The sequence below is a fragment of the Uranotaenia lowii genome, chromosome 2 (assembly GCF_029784155.1).
Source record: "Uranotaenia lowii strain MFRU-FL chromosome 2, ASM2978415v1, whole genome shotgun sequence".
Lineage (NCBI taxonomy): Eukaryota > Metazoa > Arthropoda > Insecta > Diptera > Culicidae > Uranotaenia > Uranotaenia lowii.
Genome location: NC_073692.1, coordinates 245,124,669 through 245,151,908, shown reverse-complemented (window position 1 = coordinate 245,151,908; position 27,240 = coordinate 245,124,669). Strand labels below are relative to the sequence as shown.

The following is a 27,240-nucleotide window of genomic DNA, read 5'->3' as shown; positions in this document are numbered from 1 at the left end:
CCAAAAAACTAAAATTTGAGTTTAAAAAATCGGTTTGTTGAAAAATTAAATACAGCGAAGCAAAGACAAAGGAAGATCCGAGATAGCTTTCAAAACTTTTATTGGACCCCAGCATATTTCTACAATCATCGGATGACGATTCCAAAAATCCAAGATACGCTGAAATACAGCAAATCTGTCGAGAAATAAAAGTATTTTAAAAATATGTTTTTTGACTGTTTGAAATATTTCAAATTGTTTTGTTGGAAATATTGAAAAATAAGAAAAAATTATTCACACAACGAATCTTATATCATTAAAATCGGTTATCATTTTCGAGCAGGGAACCGCTAACAAACTACCATAATGATTAACATTACAAATTCGCAAGCAAAAACTGAGAAATCATTCGACAAATTAAAATATTTGTTTGAAAAAATCAAATAGATTAAATTGTATAAAAATTTTAAATATGAATTTGTGATTAGAATTCATAGAAACTTTGACAGAAGGATCAATCTAAATCTATGATATATTTGAAACTCAGAGGTTCAGACATTATATTTAAGATTTTCTTGTAATAAAAAAAAAGTATAACCGTATTATTATCAGACCACATCTCGCGACCGATCGTTAAACTTTGTCAAATTTTGAATATATTGACTGATCATTTCTGAATTATAATTATTTATATAGTATAAGGCCCCAAATATATTTGAATATTTATCTATTTAAAATGATAGTTTTATGCGCATAACAAATAAATGAACCTCAATGGCTTTTAACGGATGTTCAAAACCAAAAAATTTATAGGTTTATTCGTAGAATTTGAAGAAAAAAATAATACTGTCAAACCCTCGTTTAGTTTTTTATATTGATTAACCTCTTTTAGTATGCATTTTTATGATATAAAATTATCAATGCTTCTTCTTAATATTTCAACAGAAAACATCGGGAGTCTATCTTTTTAATTTGGGAATAGGTGTTAGGAAAGAATTGCAGGAAAGTTTCAAATGATGAATTTTATCTGGTCACAATGGCAAATCGCCAAAATTTCAACGTTACTAAGCTGTACTCGTTTTGAAAATGTATTATTCAGAAGAAAGAAAATCGCTTCCGTTGGCCAACAAAACAACGAAAATCTGTGGCGATGTGAAAAAAAGAAATAATAAAACTGAGTTCACATCAGGATGCAATGTATCTTAGCGATCATCATTATTTGTAGTAAGGATAAACTGAAGTGCGGCTCTTTCAAACTTAAAAATTTCCTTAATTTGCAATTTTTGGCTCTTCTGTCTCAAAAGGTTGCCGACCGCTGGTCTAGGGTGGCGCTTGAAATGTGAAAGTCGAAATGTTTTCGTTTTCGAAATGTAATAATTGAATTTTATGCTTATTTATTTTGGTAAGATTATTAAGGATCCGAATTATGCTAATATTTACAGTCGTTAATGTCAAATCAATGTGTTTTTGATATTGGTCTTACAAAGAAAAGGTTTTGCATTATTAACCCGTTACACACTTCTGTTAGATATCAAATCGAATGATCACTGTAATTGTTTGCCATAAAATGTTAATTTCTCTTTTTTTGCGTTCCTTTTTGCTTCCGTGCCACCATCATCATTTGTACTACCTAACGATCATCATCAAGAATACAAGCAAGATGTCAGAAGACGATCACGCGCTTTTACTTCGCTCCCGAAAAACACTTTAAATAAGTAATTTAACCAGTGTATTTATCCCTCGAAATCGGCGCAAGTGCCTTTTAAGCGTTTTGTGGACGATCCAATAGTGGATTTACCGTCACCCGTTCGTCAAAGTGGACATTTACCCGTGAGATACCATTTGCCCATACTTGGTGCTCCCGACTATTGTTGGCTCCCACTTGAAGTGCGATCATCTGCCCGCCCCACAATCCAAGTGATAAGCAGACCCCGAGTGCCCATCCCGAAAACCCGTAGTAACCCATAGACCCGTCCCGAACAACTCCAATGACTGTTTTTAATTTTTTTTAAGCTCGTATTATGTTTTTTTTTTACAAATTTTGGTGAAGTATCAACTTCTTTCTTGAGTTAATAAACAAAATCAAATTCTCTTCATTTCTTTTAAAGCATAGTTTGTTCTCTCCCATAAACTTTTCCGCGTCACCATCATTGGATAACATTGGATTCTCAGTGGAAGAACAACGCTCAATAGATTAGTTGTTCGGACAGGATGTATACTCGATTAAAAAAATCGGATCTTACGAAAACTTACTTTCTTTTGTTATTTCTTTATTTTAAACAGCTCATATCTTGAGGCTTTGAGGGGCCAAACTCGTTTTGTATGTTTACACTTGTTTGCTTACGTTTAGATCGTCACTTTTTGAAAAGAACAGGAAATAGATAGCGAAATATGAAAATGAAAAGAATTATAGACGAAGATTAATAGCTTTTAGGAAAAGGTAGATTTCGAACATGTAATCAATGTCTTTCGCAGCTAGTATATCTCTTACTGGGGTGCAGGGTGGTTTTCCGTGGGCCCGAAGAGAGTCTATTGTGTTCGTTCTAGCGGCCAGGCGGACCTCACATAACCAAACAATATGCTAGATGGCGTGGTAGCCTTGACCACAACCACACAAATTTCTGCCAGCAATATTTATACGATAGAGTACCGCATTCAAGTAGTAATGATTGGACATGAGACGGGAAAATATGTATGTATGTATGTTGGTTATCCACCATGGGTGCACGGATCCACCGCAGTTTATGCCTAAGTATGTGCTTAGATTATTAGGTTCGATAAATCTCCAATGCAGCGCTTACACCATAACCGGGCCCCATGGCTTCGTATGAACTGTTTGTTGTGGAGCGAATGTATTGTGTTGATGAAAGGTATATTTTGGAAGAACGAGTTAATCAGGTGGGTTGTACTCCATTTTCCCGAAAACCATTGCTCAGAATGAAAAACCACCAGAATTTCAATCATCAGAAATCCACAGATTTTTTTTCCTAGAATACACCATTTACCAGAATTTTTTTCCCAGAATGAACCATTTCCTAGAAAATTTATTACCAGAATGAACGAATTCCTAGAAAATTTTCACCAGGATGAACCATTTCTCTGGAAATTTTTCGCCAGGATAGCCATTTCCCAGGAAATTCAATAAATTTATTCAACCTGGAATTCAATGTTTAAAAAAGATTTTTTTCCATAAAAATTGGGTTCCCATAATACTATTTTTTTGTGGCAAAGCCGCAACCAACGAGGATGAACGGGCCGAGGCGGCACAAAGCTGCCGAAGCTCCCAAATCCGAGGTGGCCGCCGACCCGCCGTCGGAAGCGGCGGCCCTAATACATTTGTCTAGGTCTGCCGGGGCTTCCTAGGTCTGCGTGAAAGCTAGGGGTGATCCTTTAGCCCTGTCCGCCACGCGACAGCGTGAAGGACAAAATGTCTTTGAAGTTCGAACGCGAGTTGGATACCAAAAGGGGTTTTAAAGGACCATGGTTAGCCTTAAATCAGTTAAAGTACCCAAACCTTAAACAAAGCACAATATTGGTTCTAACATAAATTTAGTTGGTAAACATCAAACCCGTAGTTTCATTAAAAAAACATTTTGAAAAAATAAACTTCGAATGATATGAAATTTACAAGAATTCATTAGAAAAACCAAATAAAAATACTAGAGGAAAAATCTGGGATTTGTGCTATTCTGGGAAATGTTCCATTCTGGGAAATGTTCCATCTGGGGAAAAAAAAATTTAGAAATGGTCCATTCTGGGAAACACATTTCTGGTAAATGGAAATTTTTTTTCTGGGAAATGGTTCATTCTAGGATTTGATTTCGGGTATTTTTCATTCTGGGAAAAATTCATTCTGGGCAAAAGTTTTCGGGTAAATGGGATACAATCATCAGGTGGGCTAGTTTTACTTACAGGTATTCCGGCATATGTGTATATACCTGGTTATATGAGATATATGTGGAAACACATCTTACCTGTCGGCCACTCATGGGATTCGAACCTTAAAAGTTTTCTTGCCGATACCGGGAATCGAACCCAGTACGGCTGGTATACCAAAACCACACTCGCGCCAGCCTATCCGCTAGACCACATCGGCGCTTGTGTACATGAGACAGGAAAATATACGAATAAAATCTCAACTCAGATCCAATCTATTAAATCGGGGCTTAAGGCTTACCCTTGGCATAATCGAGTGGAGCCACCAACCCAAATCATCCTCGTCCCATCTTGTCTTCCATCGCACCCACCTTTGCAAGGGAATCTGTTGAGATTTGTCTCACCCTAGCAATCGATGGGACAAATAACAACATACACATGATTAATAAACAATTAGACATGTAACCATAGGGATGGTTTGCTGTGTTCTACCAGCGTCGAGCCGGAACCAACAAAGTCGTCAGACCGATGGAAGGTTGGCAGGCCAGTATCATGGAAAGTCGTCAAGTCAGGAACCAGGTGGTGGTCGTCGAACCAGGAGTCACTGGTGGACTTGCGAGCGGAGTCGCAAGGTCGCCAAGCCGATGACATGGAAGGTCGTCGGATCGGAAAGCCAAGTTGAAGGTCGTCGGGCTGGAACCACTGGGAGGCAGTAACAAGACTGCGAATGTGTATGTTGAGCAGAGTGTTGAGATTTGTTTCATCGTAACAATCGATGGAACAAATAACAACATACACATAATAAATAAACAATTGAGCAATGTGAGGGGACCCAGACTAAGGTGATGGAAAAGCAACGTTTTGATAAAGTGGTCAATATATCTCGTACTTTTTTGAGGAAGTACGGCGTTAGACTTCCTGGTCTTATAGATCGGATCGCTTCAACAAAGCTCAGACTATCAGTTATAAGTCAACAGGTCGTGCGGCGAATAGCAGCTAATTCAGACCATGGTGACTCGAGGCTGTAAGAGATGCTAGATATTTCATTGAACACTCCAAATCCCGCTGATTCCTTTATAAGGGATACATCGGTAAAGTACATTTTTCAGCGTTGACGTATTTATATGTACTGAGATCAATAGCAAAGTTATTCATCTTCAATATAAAAAAGTTTTTGAATTTATGTAATGTAGTCTGAGTTGATTTATGTACAATTCCATTTTTTTCTATTTTTTTTGGCTAATCGGTAAAAATGTATATTCTTGGAGAAAGAATATCAGAATTGAAGATTGATAAGATGGATAGAAAAGTTAGGAGACAATTTTACAGGTGTTGAAAAGAGCGAAAGAGCATACTTTACCCCGCAACATTTCATAATTTAAGGGAAGTAGGACCGGGATATAGGTGGTACTACCTTAACCTCTACAATGAAATTTGGTTGGTCAGACGGGTTCTGCTTTTGGAAAAAAACATATTTTGAGCATAGCCCTAAAACTGTTCTACTATTTTTTTAATTTTAATTTTCGAATTCAACGCCCGATTTTTTATGGTTCATCAAAAAAGTTCACGATCTTTTTAAAATTTGAAAATCGAAACGTACACACTAAGATTGCAATTTTCCCTCTCGGGATACTGGCTCTCTGAGTCACAGGGGAATAGCTTAATTTTAACGAAATTCGAATGGAAACTTCCCCGAAAATCGTGTCACTTCATTACTCCTGTAATTCAGGATGAAATTACTACAAGTTCACAGTTACTCGAACAACCGTCCTGAATTCGAAACAGTTATGACCTGTATTACGTGGAGCTCATCAGCTATCGCGCTTTTATTGTCATGTCCTTTGTTTCTATCCTTTTCTATCGTGTGATAACTGTCACGTTTACTTTGCATGTTCTGGCATTTCTGGAAGCAAAAACTGGACTTGAGTAGTGATGAACAAGTTCTCCATGGAAATAAAGCTTGCGGAAGTGTAGTGCTGGACCCCTTTCTAATTGAATGCGCCGATTGTCGTCGTCTTTTACTTTTTATAAAAAAGGAGCTGTCTTAAAGTGGATCATCCTGCGCGCGACGTCGACTGGTCAATGTTGTCACCCGGGAAACCGTCAAACATCATTATGATGGGAACAGCCGGTCCTCCCCTCGCAGGACATCATCACCCGGGGAAAATGCCTCTGCGGCTTATGGTAAAGACGTGTGCGGAATTTTAAAATTTCATACTTATTCGGTTGTGATAGTGAGGTGAGTTTGTAAGTGTTTTTTGTAAATATATTTATTATGTTTAGGAAAAATAAAATTATTCGATTATATCTCTGTGTCTCGCATTTTATTTTATTCAATCTAATCAAACATTTCAATGGGAGCAAAAACAAATAAAAAAAACAAAAATAAAGCGTTCCGTAGCTACAGAAAAAAAATTTTAGCTCCCTGCAAATCTCGCGAGGAAACCGTTTCGAGCTTACAGGACAATTTGACAGATGGTTTTCCTGAGCTGTTTTTCTGTCCCGAGATCGTCCTGTAATTTCAGCTGTTGAAAATACAGGTCGAATTCGTCCCGACCACAGGAGAAAATATTAAGTGTGTAGCAATCGTTTCAAGAAACTTGACAAACTAAACATTTCTCTTTGTTTAACAAGAAATTATTAAAAACAAATTTTAATGAATTAAACCATAGTTCAATTGATTAAAACAAGTTATAAATTTGAATAAAAAAATCGTTACAGTTTAATAACAATTTATCAAAGTAATCCAAAATTGATTTTTTTTAGTAAATCGGTACTCACCTATGCAAAATCAGAGCTGCAACAATGGTAGACTTGGTTTTTCACAACCCTGGCGAGAGTAATCTATTTTTGTTTCAAAACAAACACCCCAACGATGTTTTTTTATATCGTAGTACATGCATATATTTATCTATTAAACAGTGACGAATGTCGCCTGATCTTTATTATCAGTTTTAAACAGTCACAATAACACCATAATTGCACGATTTGTAATAGTAACACTGATTCAAAAAAAAAAAAACACCAGCTGCTTCACCCCCTTTAAAATGGTTTTTAAACTCGACCTTCGGATGGTCAATAACCAGTGCGATAGAAAATATAATTTTGCTGGAAGACTACAAATTTTAATATTGACAAATTTTGATGTCAAATATCTCTTTGAATTCTTGTCTTTTATAACAAACTGTGCACCACGTAACCAGATTTCTCGCAAATGTTAAATTATTAGGTTGGAGCACACAAAACTAACGATGTCAACGTACTTCGTCCACTGAACACAATTGAATGAAAACAATCGCTCGTTCGAGGACTGTCCGTCAACGACCGTCAAAACGTGTCAACATTACGGCTTACACGCAGGGTTGCCAACATATATTTTCAAAAATCAGGGAACTGATGAAATAAAAATCAGGCAAAATTAGGCTACATAAGTAACGGAAATTCCTCTAAAAGTGATGACCTTTTTTTTTTTTTGGTCATCACTCTACATTTTATACTGTGTTGTGGGCCTACTTAGTTGCATAATTCTACTGAATCAAAGCCGAAAGATTCCTTTTCATTCCCTTTTTAAGATATGAAATAATGGGAATCTTTCGATTGGTTTCATTCAGCCAAATTTTCGCTTTTTAACTTCAGCAAGGGTACCTAATTTAGTTCCTTACTACCCATTTTTCATCACATTCGCAAAAATCAGGCAAAATCAGGCATTTTTTGAAAAATCAGGGAAACCCGCATAAATGAGGATTGTATCCAAACGATTTCCTAAATAGTCAATCGACGATTTGATAAAGCGTAAAAAAACGTTTAGTAAACGATTATTTAAACCGTGAGATTAATTGGCTGAATCGTGAATTCCAAATTCACAGTGTTTTTAATATGTCGTTAGGTTATGTAATTGTTAAAACCGTTAAAACATTTGTATGGGAGAACTTTTCTTCAAACCGTTTGGTAAAGGTTGAAGAACCGATTGTGCGTAGCATATTTAGAACATCGAACTGTAGTTGTTAAAGTTATTTTATAGAGCTTTCATACCTAACACGTTTACATTAATAGTTCTGTTACGATTTGACTTTTACTTCAATCAAACGTTATGCAAACAGTTTTGAGAACCGTTCGTGAAAAGAGCACGCACACAAACGCAAATATTTTTCGTAACGCATATAAGGAATTTTTCGGATAAGAATTTGAAATTATGAATTTCATTTTTTTATTGAATAATTTATTAACATTACCAACTCACTTGTTCACCTGACCATTTTTGTTTTCCTCTTGTTGACGTTTCAACTAGCACGACCTGTTGTAAGTTACGGCACTGGTTCCGGTGTCAGCGCCATTCCTGTGCGTAGATGATCGGTACAGATTTTCGTCTGCATCAATGGAGTTGCCGGAATGAACAGCAATCTATAATTTCCACCAAGAAGGAAGGGTCCGAAGCTGAAGTAATCCATAAGTCTCCGTTTTCGTAGTGCGGAGTATTGGGGGGTTCCAGTAGCATAACCTGAAACATATAAGTATACGGATAATCGGATTTTTTTTAAGAATTTTAATTTTACATACCTGCATTGCATTCATTTAAATTTGAATGCCCTGGGACGCTAATTTCACCTGCTCCAGCAGATTCAGCTCCGAATATCCACGCCAAGACGCCAATCGATACGAATTATTTAGTAAAAAAAATCAACCGCGCGCGCAACAAAACAAAATAACTGCTTGCGGCAGTGGTGCCAGGTTAAGTGTTTTATCAATATTTGTACAGATCCCGCATGGAGCAGTATTGTACAATGATGATTCCCATTATCTTTTTCCCAAGACATTAAAAAGATTGTCTTTATAGTTATGGATTATTAATGTACGATTTATCTGATATTTTTTCCGTGCAATGGAATCGTTTGGACGCACTTAACGATACAGTGAACAGGTCGTTAAGTAGAGTAACCATTCGATTTTTTTGCTTTTTTCTACTCAATTCATAATCAAAATCATACGTGTTACCTTTGTTTATCTTTCACTTTAAAGATTTCTGATGGTACAACGTATCTTCTGAGAATCGTTTAGCGATAAAATATGTGTTATCTTCAGTTTATCATCAATTTAAAACAATTCGGACGATACTGTGTATCCTCAAACAAAGATAATACTATAGTGAGACAATTTATATGTATGTATAAAACTTAACATTTGTTATTATTTATCAATTTTATTTCTATTGAAACTTTTTCAGTTTTACATGCTTATTCTTGACACTATTTATAAATTAATTTAAGATTTTCCTTCAAAACCTCACCAATATTCAGCACCTTTGCCTACAATGATAAATGTAAAAGTTACGTGACGAATTACAAAAATTCGTTGTACTTCTTACTACAAAAAAATCCAAATTAGATTCCAATTTTAAGGTGGCTCGACTAACGAACTGATAGAGTTTTGACCTTCGTTCTTTTAGGATTATGTTACTCTGCCTTGGTTGGACGCTTTCAGGCATAAATGGCTGCTTCGCATTCTTGTTGTTCGAACTTCGAAGACTGCGAGTGTATCGAAAAGAGGGCAGTTTTTGTCCATTGAAATTCAAATCCAATTTTAGTTGATAATGTAGATTCCTGGAAATGTAAAAAGTGTAGTATGAAATCTCTCATGTTTTCATTACAAATATTTATGTACATAATATGAATTTTATAATTATTGTAAATTTTTTTTTAAATAATATTGAGACCTTTGAATCAGTTTCTCGATTTAGAATCCTGGGAAGAAAATCTGATTTTTTGTTTAAATTCAGATTTTTAATTTCAAATTAACCAGTTTCTTTTTTTTTTTTAATTTGATTGACTTTTGTATTCTTAACCGATTTCCTTCCATCAACAATTTTGCATAGTTACTATTCACTATTGCGTCATAAAATATTATATTATAGACACTTCATAGTATTTATAAAGTTAGCAAACTCGTGAAATTTTTAAAATAACTATTTTAATTGCACTTATAGCTTTGATAGACGTTTGAGTAGTTTATTCTGATTCTACTTCCGAGTTTTAACTGATATAATGTCTATAGTTAAAATTTTAATTTAAATGAAAATATTTTAATCTTGTTTTCAGTTCGTATTCTGATTCCAATAACATCAACTTCATGTATAAAATGTTACGTTTACCTTTATGTTTATCCGTATATTATGCGCTTTCGAGATCCCTCAGCGTATTTGGTGTATCTAACGTGCAACATTTTCATGGGATGAATAATAAGCCAAAGGCAAGGCTAGCAGGCACAGGGAAGCTGGATAACAATCGATTTGAACAGCTCCACGATAGCCGCTTCTTCCTTGTACTGTTCCCGTCTAACGAAATCAAACCTGTCTCTAGATTCCTAAACCATTGCATCTTCAGCTGCAGTAATGTATTTTTCACCTATAGAGCGACCCAGTGCCAATAGCCACATGGTACAGGTGATTGTTACCCTAAAATGAAAAAATAAAACTATAATTAGGAATCATACACATTATTCTAAAAACAAAAATTACACATGAATAGATGGAGAAAATCCGGAACAATTTTTCGAGTGAACATGCTACCGGAACTGGAACCTGTGTTGCGAGTCGGAAGCCATTGGGTTTTTACTGTGGCCCCTTCGGCCCTGCGTACGGGGTTGCAAAAAGTGTTTCGTGGGGCTTTTTATTCCCATTTAGTTTTGAATCATCTGGAGCATTTTAGTCTTCAATAGTAGGTCTAATTAGGCAATCTAGAAATTGAAGAGATACGTTCATTTAACCAGACATAACTCAAGTATCTATTTGTAAATCTACCTAATAAAAGAAGATACCGACAATTTAAACCGCCGACTGCTTGAATCCACGAGCAGCATAATCATGCGTTCCGGAAAGCTGAGGGAAGTTGGGATAGAATCCATTACCGGGGAAAACGGCTTTGCGAGAGTGAATCACTCGCCAGTCACCCTTGCGGGTCCAATCATGTTGATTGTACTTGAAATAGTAAGCTCCGGCATAGATGGAAAACGCAATCAATCCAGCTTTTCCGGTCCAAAAACGGAAACCGTCACCTAGTTACCTCCAATGACCGGTGTCAGGGCTTTCTGAACCAAATTTAGAGGGGCCCGGTGAACGCGCCGAATGGGATTCAGTTCTTTCCAATATTCCGGGACATGCCGCGGCTCATTGGGCGACAGTTGCTGATCCTTGAGCCACTGAGCACGCCAGGCCCATTCCTCCGGTGTCATCGCGAGGATACGTTCCCGTTCGCGGACCATGCGGCCCGTAATAGTCATCGCCGCTGGAATTGGAGGATGCCATCGTCGGTGCGTGTCCAGAATCCCGCCCCGGAAAAGAGCTGAAATTAGTTTTTTTTAGTATATCCTAAATTTATACAAATGTTGGATGTCAATCTTACCTCGGAAATATTCTCCACCTCTCCAGAGGGATGACGGCACTGGAAAGTTTAGAATTGAACCAATTCTAACGAATATCATCTTCCGGTTTGTCTATACTGTAGCCCACCTACAGCCGGAGATCGCGTTGTGCTTGCAAAGTATCTGAAATATAATAGAAACATGTAAAAACATTTAAAAATTGGAAATTAGACAAGTTTCCGCGAAAGGAAAAATATTTTAATCACGGAAGAATATTGAAGAAGCTCATATCAGCGGATTTCGTTCCTTTCGTGGGAAACCAGTACTTACCCCCATAGTATGAATATTTGCTGTTTTCAATACTGCTTCCTTCTGTTGACACTATTTAACTGGAATGTTAAAATTTCGAGAGGAAACGTCTTTTTATTTCAACCGATGATGTGGAAGAGCCAACTAGAGCACGCCATGGGGGTCGGGCGCACTGGATTTTGACAGCTGAACAGAGTGAAGAAAAATGTAAACAAATGATGCATGGAAACAACATTTTTTAACGTAAAATTTTGAAACACCCGCCGAATTTTCACAAAAACTGGTGAAAGGGAAAGTTCGGAAAACTATTCAAGATTCTTTTTTTGCTTTTTTTGTTTTTTAAAACGTATTCTCAAGGTGAGTATTATGTGATTAAAGTCAGTGCTTTCAAATGGCATTAGAAAACAAGCTTTTTTAAAAAGTGAATTTATAAATGAAAAATTATCAGTTTTCAATTTTTTTCAATTTTATATTCATAAAAAATAGTTGAATAATCATATATAAGCGAGTTTTGGTTGTGTTAGGCCGTCAAGGTATCGTAAATCGGCTTGAAAATTGATTAAATTTTTTAGGTTTTCTTTGTTATTTTGGGATTGATTCACTTGAAAATAAGCACAAAGGTAAGTAAATTAATATAAAAATCAGCATTCATTATAAAAAAATCATTATTATTTTTATATTAAACTATATGCTTCACTCAAAAAATGTACTTTTCATGTCTAATTCAATAATTTTAAAACCATTATATCAACAAAACTTAGAAATACTTGTTATTTATACTTGATGTAAAATTTAAAAAGAATCTAATTTTAAAAGTAATTGAATATTGAACCGATAGTTTGATTTTTTTTTTCATAATTTTTTTGCCAAACATATTGTGAGGCCATATGAAATTGATTATCGGATGTGATGAAGCATCGTTCTTAAATAATTGTATGTTTAATTACTGAACTTTTTTCTATTCATTCCTGATAACTATTTTAACTTTTTCAAAACTTTTTAAGTGTTATTTGTTATTTGTTATTTGTTATTTATTTCTGATCAACGGATCACATGTTGATCCCAATGATTACTTAAAATTAAGGTTAAAAACAAAACATTTAAATCTAACTATGGGGATCTCAAGGCCCTAATCACTTTTCTTCGGAAAACATCCCTCGAAATGTCGAAGTCAAAATGCTCCGAAAAACGGTTGAAAGATTTCATTGCACCGATGAGGGCGCTGTTAGCTCCGTAATTGTTCATTCGAAAGGGAATGTACAATTGAAGATCCTGATTCCTGAATCCACGGGGTCGTACACTAAGCGGAATAGCCTCCAATAGCGTGGGACAGTCGATTCGCGATGTCAGGAGGTCGGCGACAAATGAGGCACGTGTTGCTTGTCTGCGGGCTTGAAGGGTGTCGATATCTATGAGGCGGCATCGATTTTCGTAGCTAGGCAAGCGAAAAGGGTCTTGCCAGTTCAGGTGTCTAAGGGCATATCGCAAGAATCGCCGCTGAATGGTCTCGAGCCGATCGACACCGTTCTGGTAGTAGGGACACCAGACAGCTGAAGCGTATTCAAGGATGGAACGAACAATGCTGCAGTATAAGCTTTTCAAGCAATACACGTCCTTGAAGTCCTTCGCCACTCTAAAAATGAAACCGAGGCTTCTGGATGCTTTGTCAATCACATAGTTGGTGTGTGCCTTGAATTCCAGGCGCTGATCTAAGATTACGCCAAGATCGTTAACGTGATTCACACGTGCGATGGGTTCGTCTCCGAGGAAGTACTCCGCAATTAAAGGCTGCCGCTTACGAGAAAAGCTGATGATTGCACATTTGCTGCGGTTTAATGGCAGGCAGTTAATGTCACACCACTCAGCGAAGAGGTTGAATTGACGTTGCAGGAAATTGATGTCGTCGTTGTCGTTTATGGTGTAAAATAGTTTTAGGTCATCAGCATAGCCAAGTTTGGGGACGTCGAGGAGTGACAACACGTCGTTGAAGTAAATTAGGAAAATAATCGGTCCGAGATGGCTACCTTGAGGCACACCGGAGGTAGCAGGAAATTGCCTGGAAAAGGTGTCACCCGTTCGAACAATCAATTTACGACCAGTTAAATAACTGCGGAACCAGCCGAGTAGAGTACCACAGAATCCTAAGCGTTCGAGTTTACCGATGGCAATTTCATGGTTCACCTTGTCGAATGCAGCAGACAGATCGGTATAGATTGCATCGGTTTGAGATTTGGCAACAAAACTTTCATGCACAAAAGAAGTGAACGTTAGCAAGTTACTTGTCGTAGAGCGTTTGGGCATGAATCCGTGTTGATCATTGGAGATGTTATTTTTGCAGTACGTGAAGAAAGGATCCAAAACCACCAATTCGAATAGTTTGGCAATCGAACATAAGGCAGAGATTCCACGGTAATTGTTAACATCTCTTCTATCTCCTTTTTTATGTACCGGGAACATGTAAGCTTCCTTCCAAAGTAGAGGGAAGGTGGCTCTATCTAGCGAAGCTTGAAAAATGAGCCGAATAGGGGTCAGCAAGACAGGCATGAAACTTTTTAAAAAAGCAGCTGGTATCCCGTCCGGGCCCGTAGAAAAGGAATTCTTAAGCTTCGCTGCTGCTCTAGAGATGGCTGCCTCCTCGATTTCAATACCATTTATTGAGAAGCCCAATGGCAAAACGTTCCTGACAGCGCTATCTATATGTTCTGAGGATGTTGAAGCTGAAGTGAAGATGCTGGAAAATTTTTGGGCGAAGAGATCGCAGATACCACGGTCAGAGTTCGCCGTTATGCCGTCTAAGAACATGTTTGAAGGTATACCAGGTTCTTTCCGCTGACTTTTTACGTGTTTCCAAAACGATTTCGGGCAAGTCTTGAGGTTACGTTGTACGCGACGTAGATAGTTATGGTAACAACGTTCACTGGCTTTTTTATAAACGGAGTTAAGTTTACGATATATATCCTTAGTATGCGATGATTTATGCTTCTTGTAGTTTCGAAGAGCACATCTTTTTGCCGTCTTCAGTTGTCGCAGCTCAGTCGTGATCCAAGGGATTCGCATATTTCTGCTGTTAGAGCGTTTTGGGACGTGGCGATCGATGACGTAATTCAGAATGTGTGAAAAGGTATCAGCGGCAGCGTTGGGATTAGAAAGATCAAGCTCAGATACCCAGTCGATAGTGCCTAGAATGTGAGAGATGTCATCGAAGTTGGCGTTCTTAAAGTCGAGGTAGAAGGTCACTTGTTCGGAAATAAGATCATTTTTACGTTATTAAAATAACAAAATTGTAACCGAATGAACTTAGTTGAATGGACAACACAAACTGTAGCCTTCCATTCGCATATAGTCATTATTCGCTTACTCGAACTGCATCTTTGAGCTTAAAACAATTTATTTGAAACTTTTGGCTACTGCAAAACTGTTAAAGTAAATAAATTAGAATACACCTAGGTCATTTGACCTTTATGTACATTCCAGAACGATTAAAGCGGTTCCGCTAGAGAATTAGTTTTGTGCTCATATGCATGTTTTGGTCAATGAAATCAGTGATTTTTATATGTTAAAAAATTTGGTAGTTTCAAATTTCAAAATAATACCAAAAATCATTTTGCAACTAGTTATATCTCTTTTAACTTTTAGTGAAAAAAAACGGGGAAGGTTAAAGCAAAAATTCATCATAAAATAATGTTTTTGTGGGGTTCCATAAAGCGATGAATTAAACATGCATTTTAGTTTAAGCATCTGTAACTAGACAGTTGTATAAATTTTTACAAACTATACGAAATTTGAATCTACTTACGTTGAACAACAAACTTGTAGAAAAAACGGACCAAAAAAACCTTTTTAAACTATTGAAATAACTGTTTGAAAAACCTAATAAATATGTTCACTTTGTTTACACTTGAGCTCACTCTGTTCGTAAATATCACAGCTGGCAGCAGTGCAGCTGGACTGAAGCGAATTTTTTATTTGTTTATGAATGATGCAATCACAGCAAAGACACAAATCGGATTCCACGATCCTTTTTAAGACCACAAACTGTATCTTCCAGTTATAATTTACGTTTCATATATAGCGGAGGCGCATCAAGAACGGAAATTTTATGAAAAAAAGATTATTGGAGGACGATAAAACGTATAGTCACTATTACGGTGATCACCATTAAATGATATTGAAGATTCAGTGTATGATATTCGATTATGCGGGATATAAATTAGAATGCAAAATTTAAATGTAATCTTTTTAGATGAGCAGGATTATTTTATATTTGTTAGTTAAAGTTTATAATGTTATGGACATATAACAAGCTATAAATTCAATTATGAATGAATCAATTCAAATCAAAATTAAAAAACGAGAATTGTATACGCAATGTGAACGCAAATTCAATGTTTCTATGTCGCTTGCATCTATGCTAAATGACATAGGATACAAAGTTCTCGCAAATATCTTTAAAAAACGCTTGCTGTCGATAACAGCAACCAGAACAACAAACAACATTGATATTCCGAGCTGTACCCCCAACTGGAGAGAAAAATCAGATGTAATGTAATGACTGGAATTTACGACTAGACTATTAAAATGCTTGCTCACATGATTTTCATGATGCATGTTTGATTCTTTTAGACTCGTTGTTTTGTACTAATTAAATAAAATGTAGAATAATGTGCATTTTCTAGGAGAGATCGGAAGGATATTATCATAAATGTGTACGGATATTGTGCGAAATCATCTGGCATCTCTGATCGGCGTTTCGTTCATTTTTGACGTAAATATGGCAGAAGAAATGGACGATATGGGTAACGATTAGAGATCATTTTGACGATTAGAGAAATATTGAAGGAAATCGTTCTTACCATTCTTTTACCTTTCTAGATACCATCACTTTTTACGTGAACGTTCATGTTTTGTTTTTATCGTTCTCGAGGTAAAGTTTTATAGAACAGCTACGTTTACAGAGACAATCACTATTTCTGAAGCCGTGGATGTATACACTGAACCCAAATTCACACTTAAAAAACACTAGAAGATTCACTTAAAAGTGAAAACGCAGTGAATTTCTTCATTTCAAGTGGCTCATGTACATTTCACTTGCCTCTCACTTAAGTTTTAAGTGACCGAATCAATATACACTAGCCCATCACTTGAGTTTTAAGTGACCGGCATTGAATGTCTTCGATGCTCACTTGAAATCCACTTGACCGGTCACTTAAGCCAATATTCACTTGCCGCTCACTTAAAATTCAAGTGATTTTTTGCATAGCGAATGTCAACAATGTCAGTATTGATTGTTTCATTGTTGTTTGGAAAAGAAACAACAGAGGTTTGTTTGAGTTGGTAGATGCAGAATTAAAGGAATTTATATGTTATTAAACAATGATATTTTCCATAGGTCGACCGACAGAAACATCGTGTGAACCAGTTAACACGTCGCAGAGACCCTTTTTAAAGCAATCAGGTTTCGGATACGTTTTCCGATGATGATTTGTTTTGGAAATATTCAAGTGCAATTAAAGTAAGTATCATGCAAAACAATAAATACTAGTTAAATTTATTTTATTTTTTAATTATTATTTCAGAAAAGATCAACCCGAATGTCTCGTCAAAGTGAGGAAGTCAATGATTTTTCGAAGCCGAAAAATCTTTTTGAAGAAGAAAAAGTGACGTTTTTAACGTTGTATTTTTTAATAAACAATTGTTTTGTAGAAACAAAGTTGATTAATGTTTGATATTCCGAAATTTCACCTAAAAACCACTACAATTGAAAGATATTAATGACCTGAGCAAACATTTGAAATTGACTTTGCCATTCACTTGAAATTCACTTGATCGCTCACTTAAGTGATTTCACTTGACCGGTCACTTAAAATTCACATGAATTTACGTATGGCGCAAATTCACTCCAGATGTCACTTACCTTTAAAGTGAAAATTATTTTCGGTGTAGTATGGACTGTTTCAGATATAGTTTTTTAGTATGCGGGAATTCAATGGCTTTTCAGGTTGTCAGGCAGAGCCTCGAAAAATCAGGCAATCCCTGAAAAATCAGGCATATTGGCATCTCTGCTTACACGTCAACGATAGAAACTCAGAGCCGAATAAATTTTTAACTATTCCAATCAGAAAATTACGAAGTGGTGCCCAAGAAAGAAATTTACATTCGAGTAAATATCACTCGATTAGTCTTCTAAAAAAGAATTCATATTTCATTAAGATAGAAATCCTGTAATCTTGAAACAGTTTATTTTAATAAAGAAGGCGATGAGGTGAATATTCAAACGAAATTTCAAAGCTGAGCTGTCAAATAATTCAGATTGATAAAATCTTAATATTGTACCTATAAATGCATTTTCACACATATTGCTGAGCACATCTAAATGGTATGAATCTGGAAAGATTTTTTTGAACTTTGTTACCGACAATATGAGGTGGGTGATGTCTTGTCCATGGAGGTCTTAGCGTGACTGGCGTTGCGAAATGCATCCAATGAAAAATAGTGTATCGAAAGATTTAAAAACCAAATTAACTACAAATCGTATATTAAAATAATTGAAATAATAAATATGTTTTATTTCTGGTGTTCAATTTGAAAACACAAATAGAACAAATAAAAACCTAGTTCTATCACAATAGAAACCATTGTTATAACTTAACATCCGAATCCTTTCCTTGACCGTGGCCAGACCTAACTACAGCCAAATTTTCTTCGTCACAGGTGGCACAAGCTTCGTTAACCAGCCGGTTAAATGTTTCAGCATCATCGGCATACACGTGATGGCCAGCCTGTGGGATCGAGTGTATCTTCACGTAGCTGTGTTGTCTGAGCTCTCGGATAACGTCACCTGGCCGGTTATCAATCCAAGAGCGTGCTCCATATAAAAATGTTATTGGAACACTGCTTTTGAGCTCATGCAGACGGTTTACCATAGGGTTTTTCGCCCATCCAAAATCATGCATCATGGTATGGAAAGCACTTTCACCACTGGCAGAAATGATGTTGAAAAAAAGAGATAACAATTAGATTAACTAACAAACCTCAAAAGAAGAACCAATATTACGTGGGATTTTGTGCGTTGCATTGGTGAATATAATTTGTTACATCCTCTGTATTGGATATTACACCCGAGAACTTCCTCAAGATATCTGGCCTTGTTTTTCCCACTAACCATGGGCCAAGGGGGCCGAAAAATCGTAAAATCCAAAGAGGATTTAATGGTTTCGATGCTGCTAATATAGCTTTTGCCCAGAGTGGTGGCTTCGGTCGGTCACTGGATTCTTTCGGTTTTTCTGGAAAACCCCATGGGTCGGCTAAAATTAAATGTTTAACTCTAAAACAGAAAGAACTTGTTGAAGACAAATGCATTTAAAATTAACTATTAAAATATACCTATCAGGGTATGATAAAGCATAACTGCTAGCTAAAAAGCCTCCCATCGAATGGCCTAGAATGATCATCTCCTGAAGACCCATTTCTTTTCGCCATTCGTCAATCGATTTTACCAATTGTTTCTCGGCGATCATAGCATCATCCGAGAATTTCGGACGCGAGCTCCGTCCGAAGCCCAGAATATCGATTGCATAGAGCGGCCGGTTTTGTGCAATTGCATCTAGGTTCAGTACCCACAAACCTACGCCAGATCCGAGACCATGTAGCAACAATATCGGTATCCGCTTAGAATCATTATTCATTGTAATAGTCCATATCTTATCGGCTTCACCAACACATGGACCAACGTCTACAAACATTCCACGATAAGGAAGACGTAAATCTGTAAAATGACGAGACGATTATTATTGAATGATTAGAAATCATAGCATCATTCTTACATATCCTCAAGGTCAAACATATTCAGTTCAATAAACATTAATCTATTGATTTAGTACCTCTACTTATATAAAATTTGAATTCTATTTCAAGTAGTGGTGAGATAAATGATAAATTATCTCACTTCTTCTCAGTACCTACATCTTGAAAAGCAACATACGAAAAACTAATCGAAGAACAAAAAACATCGTCATGCATAAGGGATGATGAGTTAGCAGCTTTTTCCTCATTCCAGTCAGATAACATATTCGATCACGATTAAACCTCGCGCTGAGTAATTAGATGAGTAATAATTTAGGAGTACATATAGTTGACACTTACGCGAAAATATAGATTTCTCAATAGTACGCAACATGCTGAACGAATATCTTGTCCAACTAAACCAGCTGAAAACAGAAAAATTATGTTTACAATGATGAATGTTTTCGATTGCATAATTACCAACCTGTTGTCGTTAGGTTGTCCCGTATTTTTACTGTCCAAATCCTCAACAGTTGCCTCCATAATACAAGCTGAATATATTCGATTAAATAGATGCGCAAATTCGGATGCTCAGACGTCGATTGTACGTTCCTTGCGCGGCGCTTTACATTTTTGATAAAAATCAACAAATTTCACACGTTCAAAAATAATTACCTTCTCGATAGCATGTGAATACTGTTTCTGAAGGGATACTGTGCGGATTTTTTTCTTATAAGAAATTTTGTTTACATCAGACCTTGGGTGCCAAGAATACTTTTAATTGGGTTCAAAATCTTTTACAACGTTTGAGGGAACCTGGAAATCTTGAGGTTTAGAAACAAATTTTCAATTATCTATTTATGTATTTTAAACGGTAAAAAATTACAAAATTTTATGAGATTTTTTAGGAGATACGTACATGTATTCACAAGTTTGGCATTAAAGTTGAAAAATTGATAAAACAAATGTAAATAAATTTTTGTGGCATCCCAAATGAAAACGTCAACAGTCGACAACGCGATAATTTCTCCTTATGGATTTCAAACAGTCTTATGTTTCAAATCATAATGATAATAAAATTTTTAAATTAGATTTTAATATTATTCATAACGAATCAAACATTGATTGAAAGTTAATACAGCAAAAACACTGATGTGAATGTTTCTTTTTAAAAATTTCGATAATAAGCCTTTTTGAAAGCTGTTTACCATAATTTCAAGTGATGAACAGTCCATATGATTTTAGTGCGAAATTCAAGTCGATCGTCCGCGCCACATAATTTTTAGAAAATCATAACGAGGAGGACCGATCTGAGTGATATTCCTCTAAATCAAGAAATAGTTGGATCCTAGCTTTGGCAAAACAAGTACAGTTTGCATGATATCATCTTGAGAAAGTCGTCAGCTGTCTAAAGGTAAATATAAATTAATTCGCACTACACTATACCCATGTAAATACATTCAGAGATGATTGAATATTTTGATTTTTCTTTAAGGTCTCCTCCAGCTAGAGACATATATTGGGTCTGTTTTTACGACCTTGCATGCTGAAGCAAGTTTTGTTTGTGTGCGATTGAATATTTTCAAGATTCATATTTATTTTTATGCTGTATAATTTATGCGCATTTAGACAAAGAGACAGCTTAATAGTGTTGTATCTTGAGGGCGCAATAAACCCACCAGAAGAAAGTTTGGGTTCAAAGGTGAGCAGTTGTTTGTCGTAGAGTCTTTCCGGATCGGAGGATTTGTGTGACCAGCGACCACTGCTGACTTGTTCCGCTCCGCAACTCTCGGATCGCAAACAAAGGTCGAAATTGTACACACGGCCTGATTCTGGAATAAGATTACGCGAGCTGCTGGCATCACAATGACTAACATGAGACCACCGAGCAAAAACGTACTGCTGAAGGTAGTAATTTTAGGTAAGTGATTATGAGCTAAGGTAGGCGCACATTGTTAAGCTTATCCTGCGTTGTATTCAAGAAATTTTTGAAAAGTGAACGATATTCACTGGTTCAATGACCCTCAATTTAATGTCGTTGGAACCTGTTAAATAAACAAATTAATATTTTTTTCTAATGTGTGTTTTCTGTAAATCATAGGTTTAAAATAACTCTAATACAAATATCTAAATTTAACTTCAATGAGTTCAACCTTTTACTAGGGATTAAGATTGAGTTCAGCTTCGTTTATTTTTTTCTGCGAGATTAGTAATAATCGATGAAAAGCACCTTTATTATTTTTTCAAAAGTGTTATTTAGTAAATAACCTATTCATATTTTTCATAATTATATTTTTAATATATTTTAAACCTGTAGTCAAATTTGTTCAGCATTGTAGATACCAAGGTACCCTTTTTTTAAATTTCATATCAACCCTTCACTCAATGCAGGTGACGGAGGGGTTGGCAAAAGCTGCTTGATGAACCGTTTCGTGTCCAATTTTTTCGATGCAAACAGTTTTCATACGATTGGTGTCGAGTTCCTCAATAAGGATATTCAGGTGGATAATGAAAGATTCACACTACAGGTAGTTTTACATTCGGATAAGATACATAAATTTACTAATATTTATTCTATTCTTAGATCTGGGACACGGCTGGTCAGGAGCGGTTCAAAGCGTTGAGGACACCATTTTACCGCGGATCTGATATCTGTCTGCTTGCATATGCTGTAGACGACAAAGCCAGCTTTAAAGCGTTGATACAATGGCGTGAGGAATTCCTTAAATATTACGACATTAAAGCTGACCGTTTTCCATTCATAGTTGTGGGAACTAAAAATGATTTGCCTGTAGCTAAGCGACAAGTGACCTCAGAAGAGGTTTCTGAATGGTGTCAAGAGCACAACGTAACCGCCTTTATAGAAACATCAGCCAAGACTTCTGAAAATGTTTACGAAGCGTTCGCTTTGGCCGTGAAGCAGTGGCAAAAGTTGGAGAAATGTACCGAGCGAGAACTCCGCGCCCAAGGCCAAGACACAATTGATCTAACTAAAGGTGTTAATTTGAGAGCTAATACTAACCGATTTTGTTGTATTGGAAGTAATAACAATAGCTCTATGATGCACGACGATGATGACTATCCTAACTAATGATTACCTGCGGAGATGGCAGATATAAAAGAAGTGCTGTTTTTCCCTGATGGACATGTCCACTTACGATTGACTATCAAAGCACTGGAATTACCGGTTTGAAATCGGCAACATGTGATAAGTAGTGAAACAATGAAGATATACTGAAATGGCTTGAGCAGCGTGAGAAAGTTGCAATGTGCACTCGAATATTTTTATATCAATCAACTTTACACGACGAAAGATTTCCAATTTCTCAAATAGCCACAATGATGATGCTACAATAACAATTTTAATCCAATCAGCTTATAGTTTTGAATAGAAGTAGCTTGAATCGTAACTCTATGAGCTTTGTAAAGTCAAATATAAATCGAGACGTATGCCGGACATATGGGAAAATTGCAACGAGCAGCTATTCTTTTTTTCGATACAACAAACCAATATATATTTATTATTTCGTCCCTACAAGATTTAGTTGTTATTAACTTGTGTACTTTTGATACGTAGACATGTATATTTCAGTTATTTATGATACTCTACAGAGATAAAAAAAAATTACAGAACACACTTATGATTTGTCTGATGTAAATTATTTACTATTTGATTACAAAAAAAACTCAGAACACATTCAGTGTAAGTTACTCGAAAAACAAGATCATCCATAATTCTCTTAGTTATCAGACAATAAAAATGTCATGTTCTAGGCATTTCTTTAAAAATCTTAGCTAGAATTTGTATTTTGCTAAATGAAAGCATTCCAGTCTAAAGGTCAACTTGCAAATACCAAAACTAAGCTTCATGTAGGAAATGCTTCAGGACATGTTTAACAGCAAAGTTGTATAATTGATTTCGTTCTGATTTGTGATTGTAAGTGGTGCACGTATTTTTGTTCTTTCATCGCTAGCGACCATTCAACCACTTTAGCGTGCCAGTTTACTGTTTACCGGATTTGTTTTCTTACAGAGGTAGCTGTAATTTTTTTATTGTAGGTGCTAGAACATTAAGATATAGCAAATTAATTAAACTCACAATGTAAGATAAAAGATGGTACTAAATTTTCGTTTTAAAACTACAGAAACAATCAAATAAATATTAATCGGAAAAGCACACTAAAACAGCAAATCGTTTTTAATTTACAATGCCGAAACCTTTTTATTTGTAGGTACAAGAGTTGTTCAGAAATTTTTATTCCCATTTCCGTCATTAGGCAAGTTAGCGAACGCTCAGCGAAACCACTAAATAATGTTTTAAAGTTGGCGATGGCAAATTGAAACCGCTAAACGCTATTCGCTAGTAAACATCTACTTTTCGACATTCAAGCGCTTATTACATGCGCGTCAGGCTGGATCAAATCCCCTATATTCAACCAGAATATGTTGAACAGTAGGTCTTACTCCGCAAAAAAGCATTCAGGTAGTGTACCTGATCATTCCAGGTGAAAAAAAGGAAAGGAGAGATGTTTTTTAATTCTTTCATAGTACTATTAAAAATAATTTGAAAAAACTAATAAGTAGCCAAATTTTTAAGCTCTCTTCGTGCGCACGGTAATTTAGAGTACATTTGAAGTAGATTACGTTTATCCAAAAAGGCAGGAGAGACGTTAAACAGTAGAACCCCGCTTATCCGAACTAAATGTTTCTCAGCTCCCGCGTTATCCCAGTCATCATTGACACAAGATCCATATAGGTACCTATTTATCGAACTTTGCGCCCGGATGGTATGCAAAAGGATGTACTGTAAAATCCCGCTTATACTCGAGGTAGCCGGGGGGGTTTAGTCATCTTGGATAAGTCAAACCTAGGATCAAGGGATTGAAATCAAGAGAGAATTCTTTGCATTTGGAGTGGTAATGATCAAATTTCCACAACTGCTTCACAAATTGCAACAATTTTTTTTCACTCTCTCTGAGCACTGGTTTCTCTCATTTGAACTCAAACCTTCTTTTTTTTTAATTATGTCTTTATTTGTACCAATTCATCATTGCATTTATATTACATTGTTACATTAAATTAGGTGTTCAGTTTAATAATGAACTGTCCAGAGCCCTATATAGTTAACTAGATAATAAAAATTGATTTATAAGACTTAAATTTTCTGAGCGCAATCAAGTATTTAATGTAGGAGAACATCCTGTAATGTCAAAAATATTTTAAACTTAAAACTAAAAACTATCCTACAATTAAACTATAAATAGAACCAATCTCTGCGATGGAAGACTGCATCGATTTGCCTCTGAAGTTGTAGATGATTTTGTTGGCCATCTCTTCGATCGATTCAATGCCCGCAATCCGATGAAGATTTTCGGTGCTGTGCCAAGGTGGAAGCCGCAAAATCATTTTCAGAACCTTGTTCTGAATCCTCTGGATGGATTTATTCCTCGTCGCGCAGCAGCTAGACCAAATCGGAACTGCATACATTATCGCTGGTCGGAACACCAGTTTGAAGATAAGATGTATTTGTTACATTTAGATTGAATATATTCAATGTGAATTATAAAAGTAAGATTCCGATCAAGTGTGAGTCCCAAGTACTTCACGTGATCAGACCATCCTAATGAAACCCCATTAAAAGTTATGGAATGATTTTCATTAGGTTTTAAAAAATTTGCTCTTGGCTTATGGGGAAATAAAATAAGTTGAGTTTTGGAAGCGTTAGGAGAAATTTTCCACATTTTCAAGTTATTCAAAAAGGAATTCAAATTTTGTTGCAATCTACTGCGTACCACCCGTAAATTCCGACCTTTGGCTGAAAGCAAATTATCATCAGCAAATAATCTTCTACCTTTTCCTTCTGGTACATCAGGAAGATCAGAAGTAAAAATATTGTACAAAATTGGCCCAAGTACACTGCCCTGAGGGACACCAGCTCTAATGGGTGTCCTTTCAGAGCATGAATTTTGATAGCTTACTTGTAAGGTTCGGCTAATCAAATAATTTTGAATAATTTGGTGAGATATACTGCCGCTATTCGCAAGACTGTCCCATATGCATTTTCGTCATTTTTCAGTTTATCTCAAAAATCGTTCAGATACAGTTAGTTCTTCAATTTAGACTATAAACTTTCAGAACTTTGTTCTCAAAATATATGAAAAAAATACCAAGTTATGTCTGTCCCATATGAAATATACCCGCAAAGCTGTCCCATATGTCTATTTTTACAGAATGCTCCTGTAATTTACATTAATTTTACAAATATTCATACAATGTGTGCGACAAAATAAGCATTCATTGAAATTACGAAAGTTAGACTAGATAAAACAGTACAGTGAAGTCAAAAGTAAAAATTTCAATAATTTTTACAAGCTAAGTTCAGCCTAATGGGTAAATAGTAATGTTTTTTTTTTTAAATTTCACATGAGGCTTATTGAATGGTTCGTTATAAAACATGGAAAATAGTCAGCTATAAAGCCATATTTTTTAGGTTTTTGTCATGCTGTTATTTGCTGCTTGGAATTTCATAAAATCTCTGAACCAAAATACGCGTACCTGGTGGCACACACGTAAGTCATATTGTATCGATTTTTCTCATTATATATTTGCAGCCAAGATGCTTTGCTGTTTCTGATTCAGCATTAATTTAATTTGTAGATATTTATAGTCTATCTAAAAAGATAATCGACCGAAAAACTTTCCAAAAGATGAAAGTACAGGTTGTTTTAATCATATGGATCGTTGTTATTCATTTTCTTTTAGACCTACTCAATTCTTAAGATAAACTTACGTTATCTTTATCTAAATATTTCATAAACATCATTTCAAACTAATATTCACCAGTAAACAACCAGTAAAGTGGATAATACAGCGCAGATAGAGAGAATCAAATGATCAACTGACAAAATAAAAGCCAAATATGGGACAGCTTTGCGGGTACATTTAATACGCATGCGAAATATACTCGCAAGGCTGTCCCATCATTTTTTTCTCCTCTGCATCAACAACTTCCGAAGCGAAAAAAACATTGGACGAAATTCTGCAACAATTATCTTAATATCTGTGAAGAAAGAAATAGCAAAGGTAAAGTTTCAACCGAGAAATCCACGAAAGTTTATAAAAATCTTTAAAGCCGTTTTTCTCGGTTCGTTGTTTTTGCATATGGGACATACTTGCCGGCAGCGGCAGTAATACACACTGAACCCAAATTCACACTTAAAAAACACTAGAAGATTCACTTAAAAGTGAAAACGCAGTGAATTTCTTCATTTCAAGTGGCTCATGTACATTTCACTTGCCTCTCACTTAAGTTTTAAGTGACCGAATCAATATACACTAGCTCATCACTTGAGTTTTAAGTGACCGGCATTGAATGTCTTCGATGCTCACTTGAAATCCACTTGACCGGTCACTTAAGCCAATATTCACTTGCCCATCACTTAAAATTCAAGTGATTTTTTGCATAGCGAATGTCAACAATGTCAGTATTGATTGTTTCATTGTTGTTTGGAAAAGAAACAACAGAGGTTTGTTTGAGTTGGTAGATGCAGAATTAAAGTAATTTATATGTTATAAGACAATGATATTTTCCATAGGTCGACCGACAGAAACATCGTGTGAACCGGTTAACACGTCGCAGAGACCCTTTTTAAAGCAATCAGGTTTCGGATACGTTTTCCGATGATGATTTATTTTGGAAATATTCAAGTGCAATTAAAGTAAGTATCATGCAAAACAATAAATACTAGTTAAATTTATTTTATTTTTTAATTATTAATTCAGAAAAGATCAACCCGAATGTCGTCGTTTTTCGAAGCCGAAAAATCTTTTTGAAGAAGAAAAAGTGACGTTTTCTACGTTGTATTTTTAATAAATAATTGTTTTGTAGAAACAAAGTTGATTAATGTTTGATATTCCGAAATTTCACCTAAAAACCACTAC

At 35.8% G+C, this 27,240-nt stretch overlaps 3 protein-coding genes and 1 pseudogene across 4 annotated transcripts in view; 1 reads left to right on the top strand and 3 right to left on the bottom strand.

Moving 5' to 3' along the window:
* LOC129750181 (glycerophosphocholine phosphodiesterase GPCPD1) overlaps nt 1-7,156 on the bottom strand; it is a 78,557-nt gene extending 71,401 nt beyond the window's left edge. The window contains exon 1 of one of the 2 annotated variants that reach the window (XM_055745434.1): nt 6,637-7,156. The gene's annotated coding sequence lies outside the window, so the exon portion shown is untranslated. The remainder of the gene's footprint in view (nt 1-6,636) is intronic. The other variant, XM_055745433.1, reaches the window with a different exon arrangement.
* A 1,934-nt stretch (nt 7,157-9,090) lies between these two features.
* On the bottom strand, nt 9,091-11,673 carry LOC129750185 (uncharacterized; annotated as a pseudogene).
* A 6,380-nt stretch (nt 11,674-18,053) lies between these two features.
* On the bottom strand, nt 18,054-19,967 carry LOC129746558 ((Lyso)-N-acylphosphatidylethanolamine lipase). Its single transcript, XM_055740252.1, has 5 exons — nt 19,784-19,967; nt 19,660-19,724; nt 18,901-19,282; nt 18,572-18,841; nt 18,054-18,495 (listed from the first exon to the last, which is right to left on the bottom strand). The coding sequence occupies exons 1-5, from the start codon at nt 19,840-19,842 to the stop codon at nt 18,156-18,158; spliced, it is 1,116 nt and encodes a 371-aa protein (XP_055596227.1). The 5' UTR covers nt 19,843-19,967; the 3' UTR covers nt 18,054-18,155.
* Nucleotides 19,968-20,374: 407 nt separating this feature from the next.
* On the top strand, nt 20,375-23,491 carry LOC129745092 (ras-related protein Rab-9B). The gene is made up of 4 exons (XM_055737926.1): nt 20,375-20,713; nt 20,795-21,220; nt 21,691-21,827; nt 21,884-23,491. The coding sequence occupies exons 2-4, from the start codon at nt 21,166-21,168 to the stop codon at nt 22,388-22,390; spliced, it is 699 nt and encodes a 232-aa protein (XP_055593901.1). The 5' UTR covers nt 20,375-20,713; nt 20,795-21,165; the 3' UTR covers nt 22,391-23,491.
* The last annotated feature ends 3,749 nt before the right edge of the window (nt 23,492-27,240 follow it).

Bases quoted from the DNA above. Each gene is read 5' to 3' on its own strand.
- LOC129746558 (XM_055740252.1), bottom strand. From the start codon at position 19,842: ATGGAGGCAACTGTTGAGGATTTGGACAGTAAAAATACGGGACAACCT. The intron at 19,725-19,783 runs GTTGGTAATTAT...TTCTGTTTTCAG, and splicing joins GGACAACCTAACGACAACAG to CTGGTTTAGTTGGACAAGAT. The intron at 18,496-18,571 runs GTAATATTGGTT...CATTTCTGCCAG, and splicing joins TGCAACGCACAAAATCCCAC to TGGTGAAAGTGCTTTCCATA.
- LOC129745092 (XM_055737926.1), top strand. From the start codon at position 21,166: ATGACTAACATGAGACCACCGAGCAAAAACGTACTGCTGAAGGTAGTA. The intron at 21,221-21,690 runs GTAAGTGATTAT...CACTCAATGCAG, and splicing joins GCTGAAGGTAGTAATTTTAG to GTGACGGAGGGGTTGGCAAA. The intron at 21,828-21,883 runs GTAGTTTTACAT...TTCTATTCTTAG, and splicing joins ATGAAAGATTCACACTACAG to ATCTGGGACACGGCTGGTCA.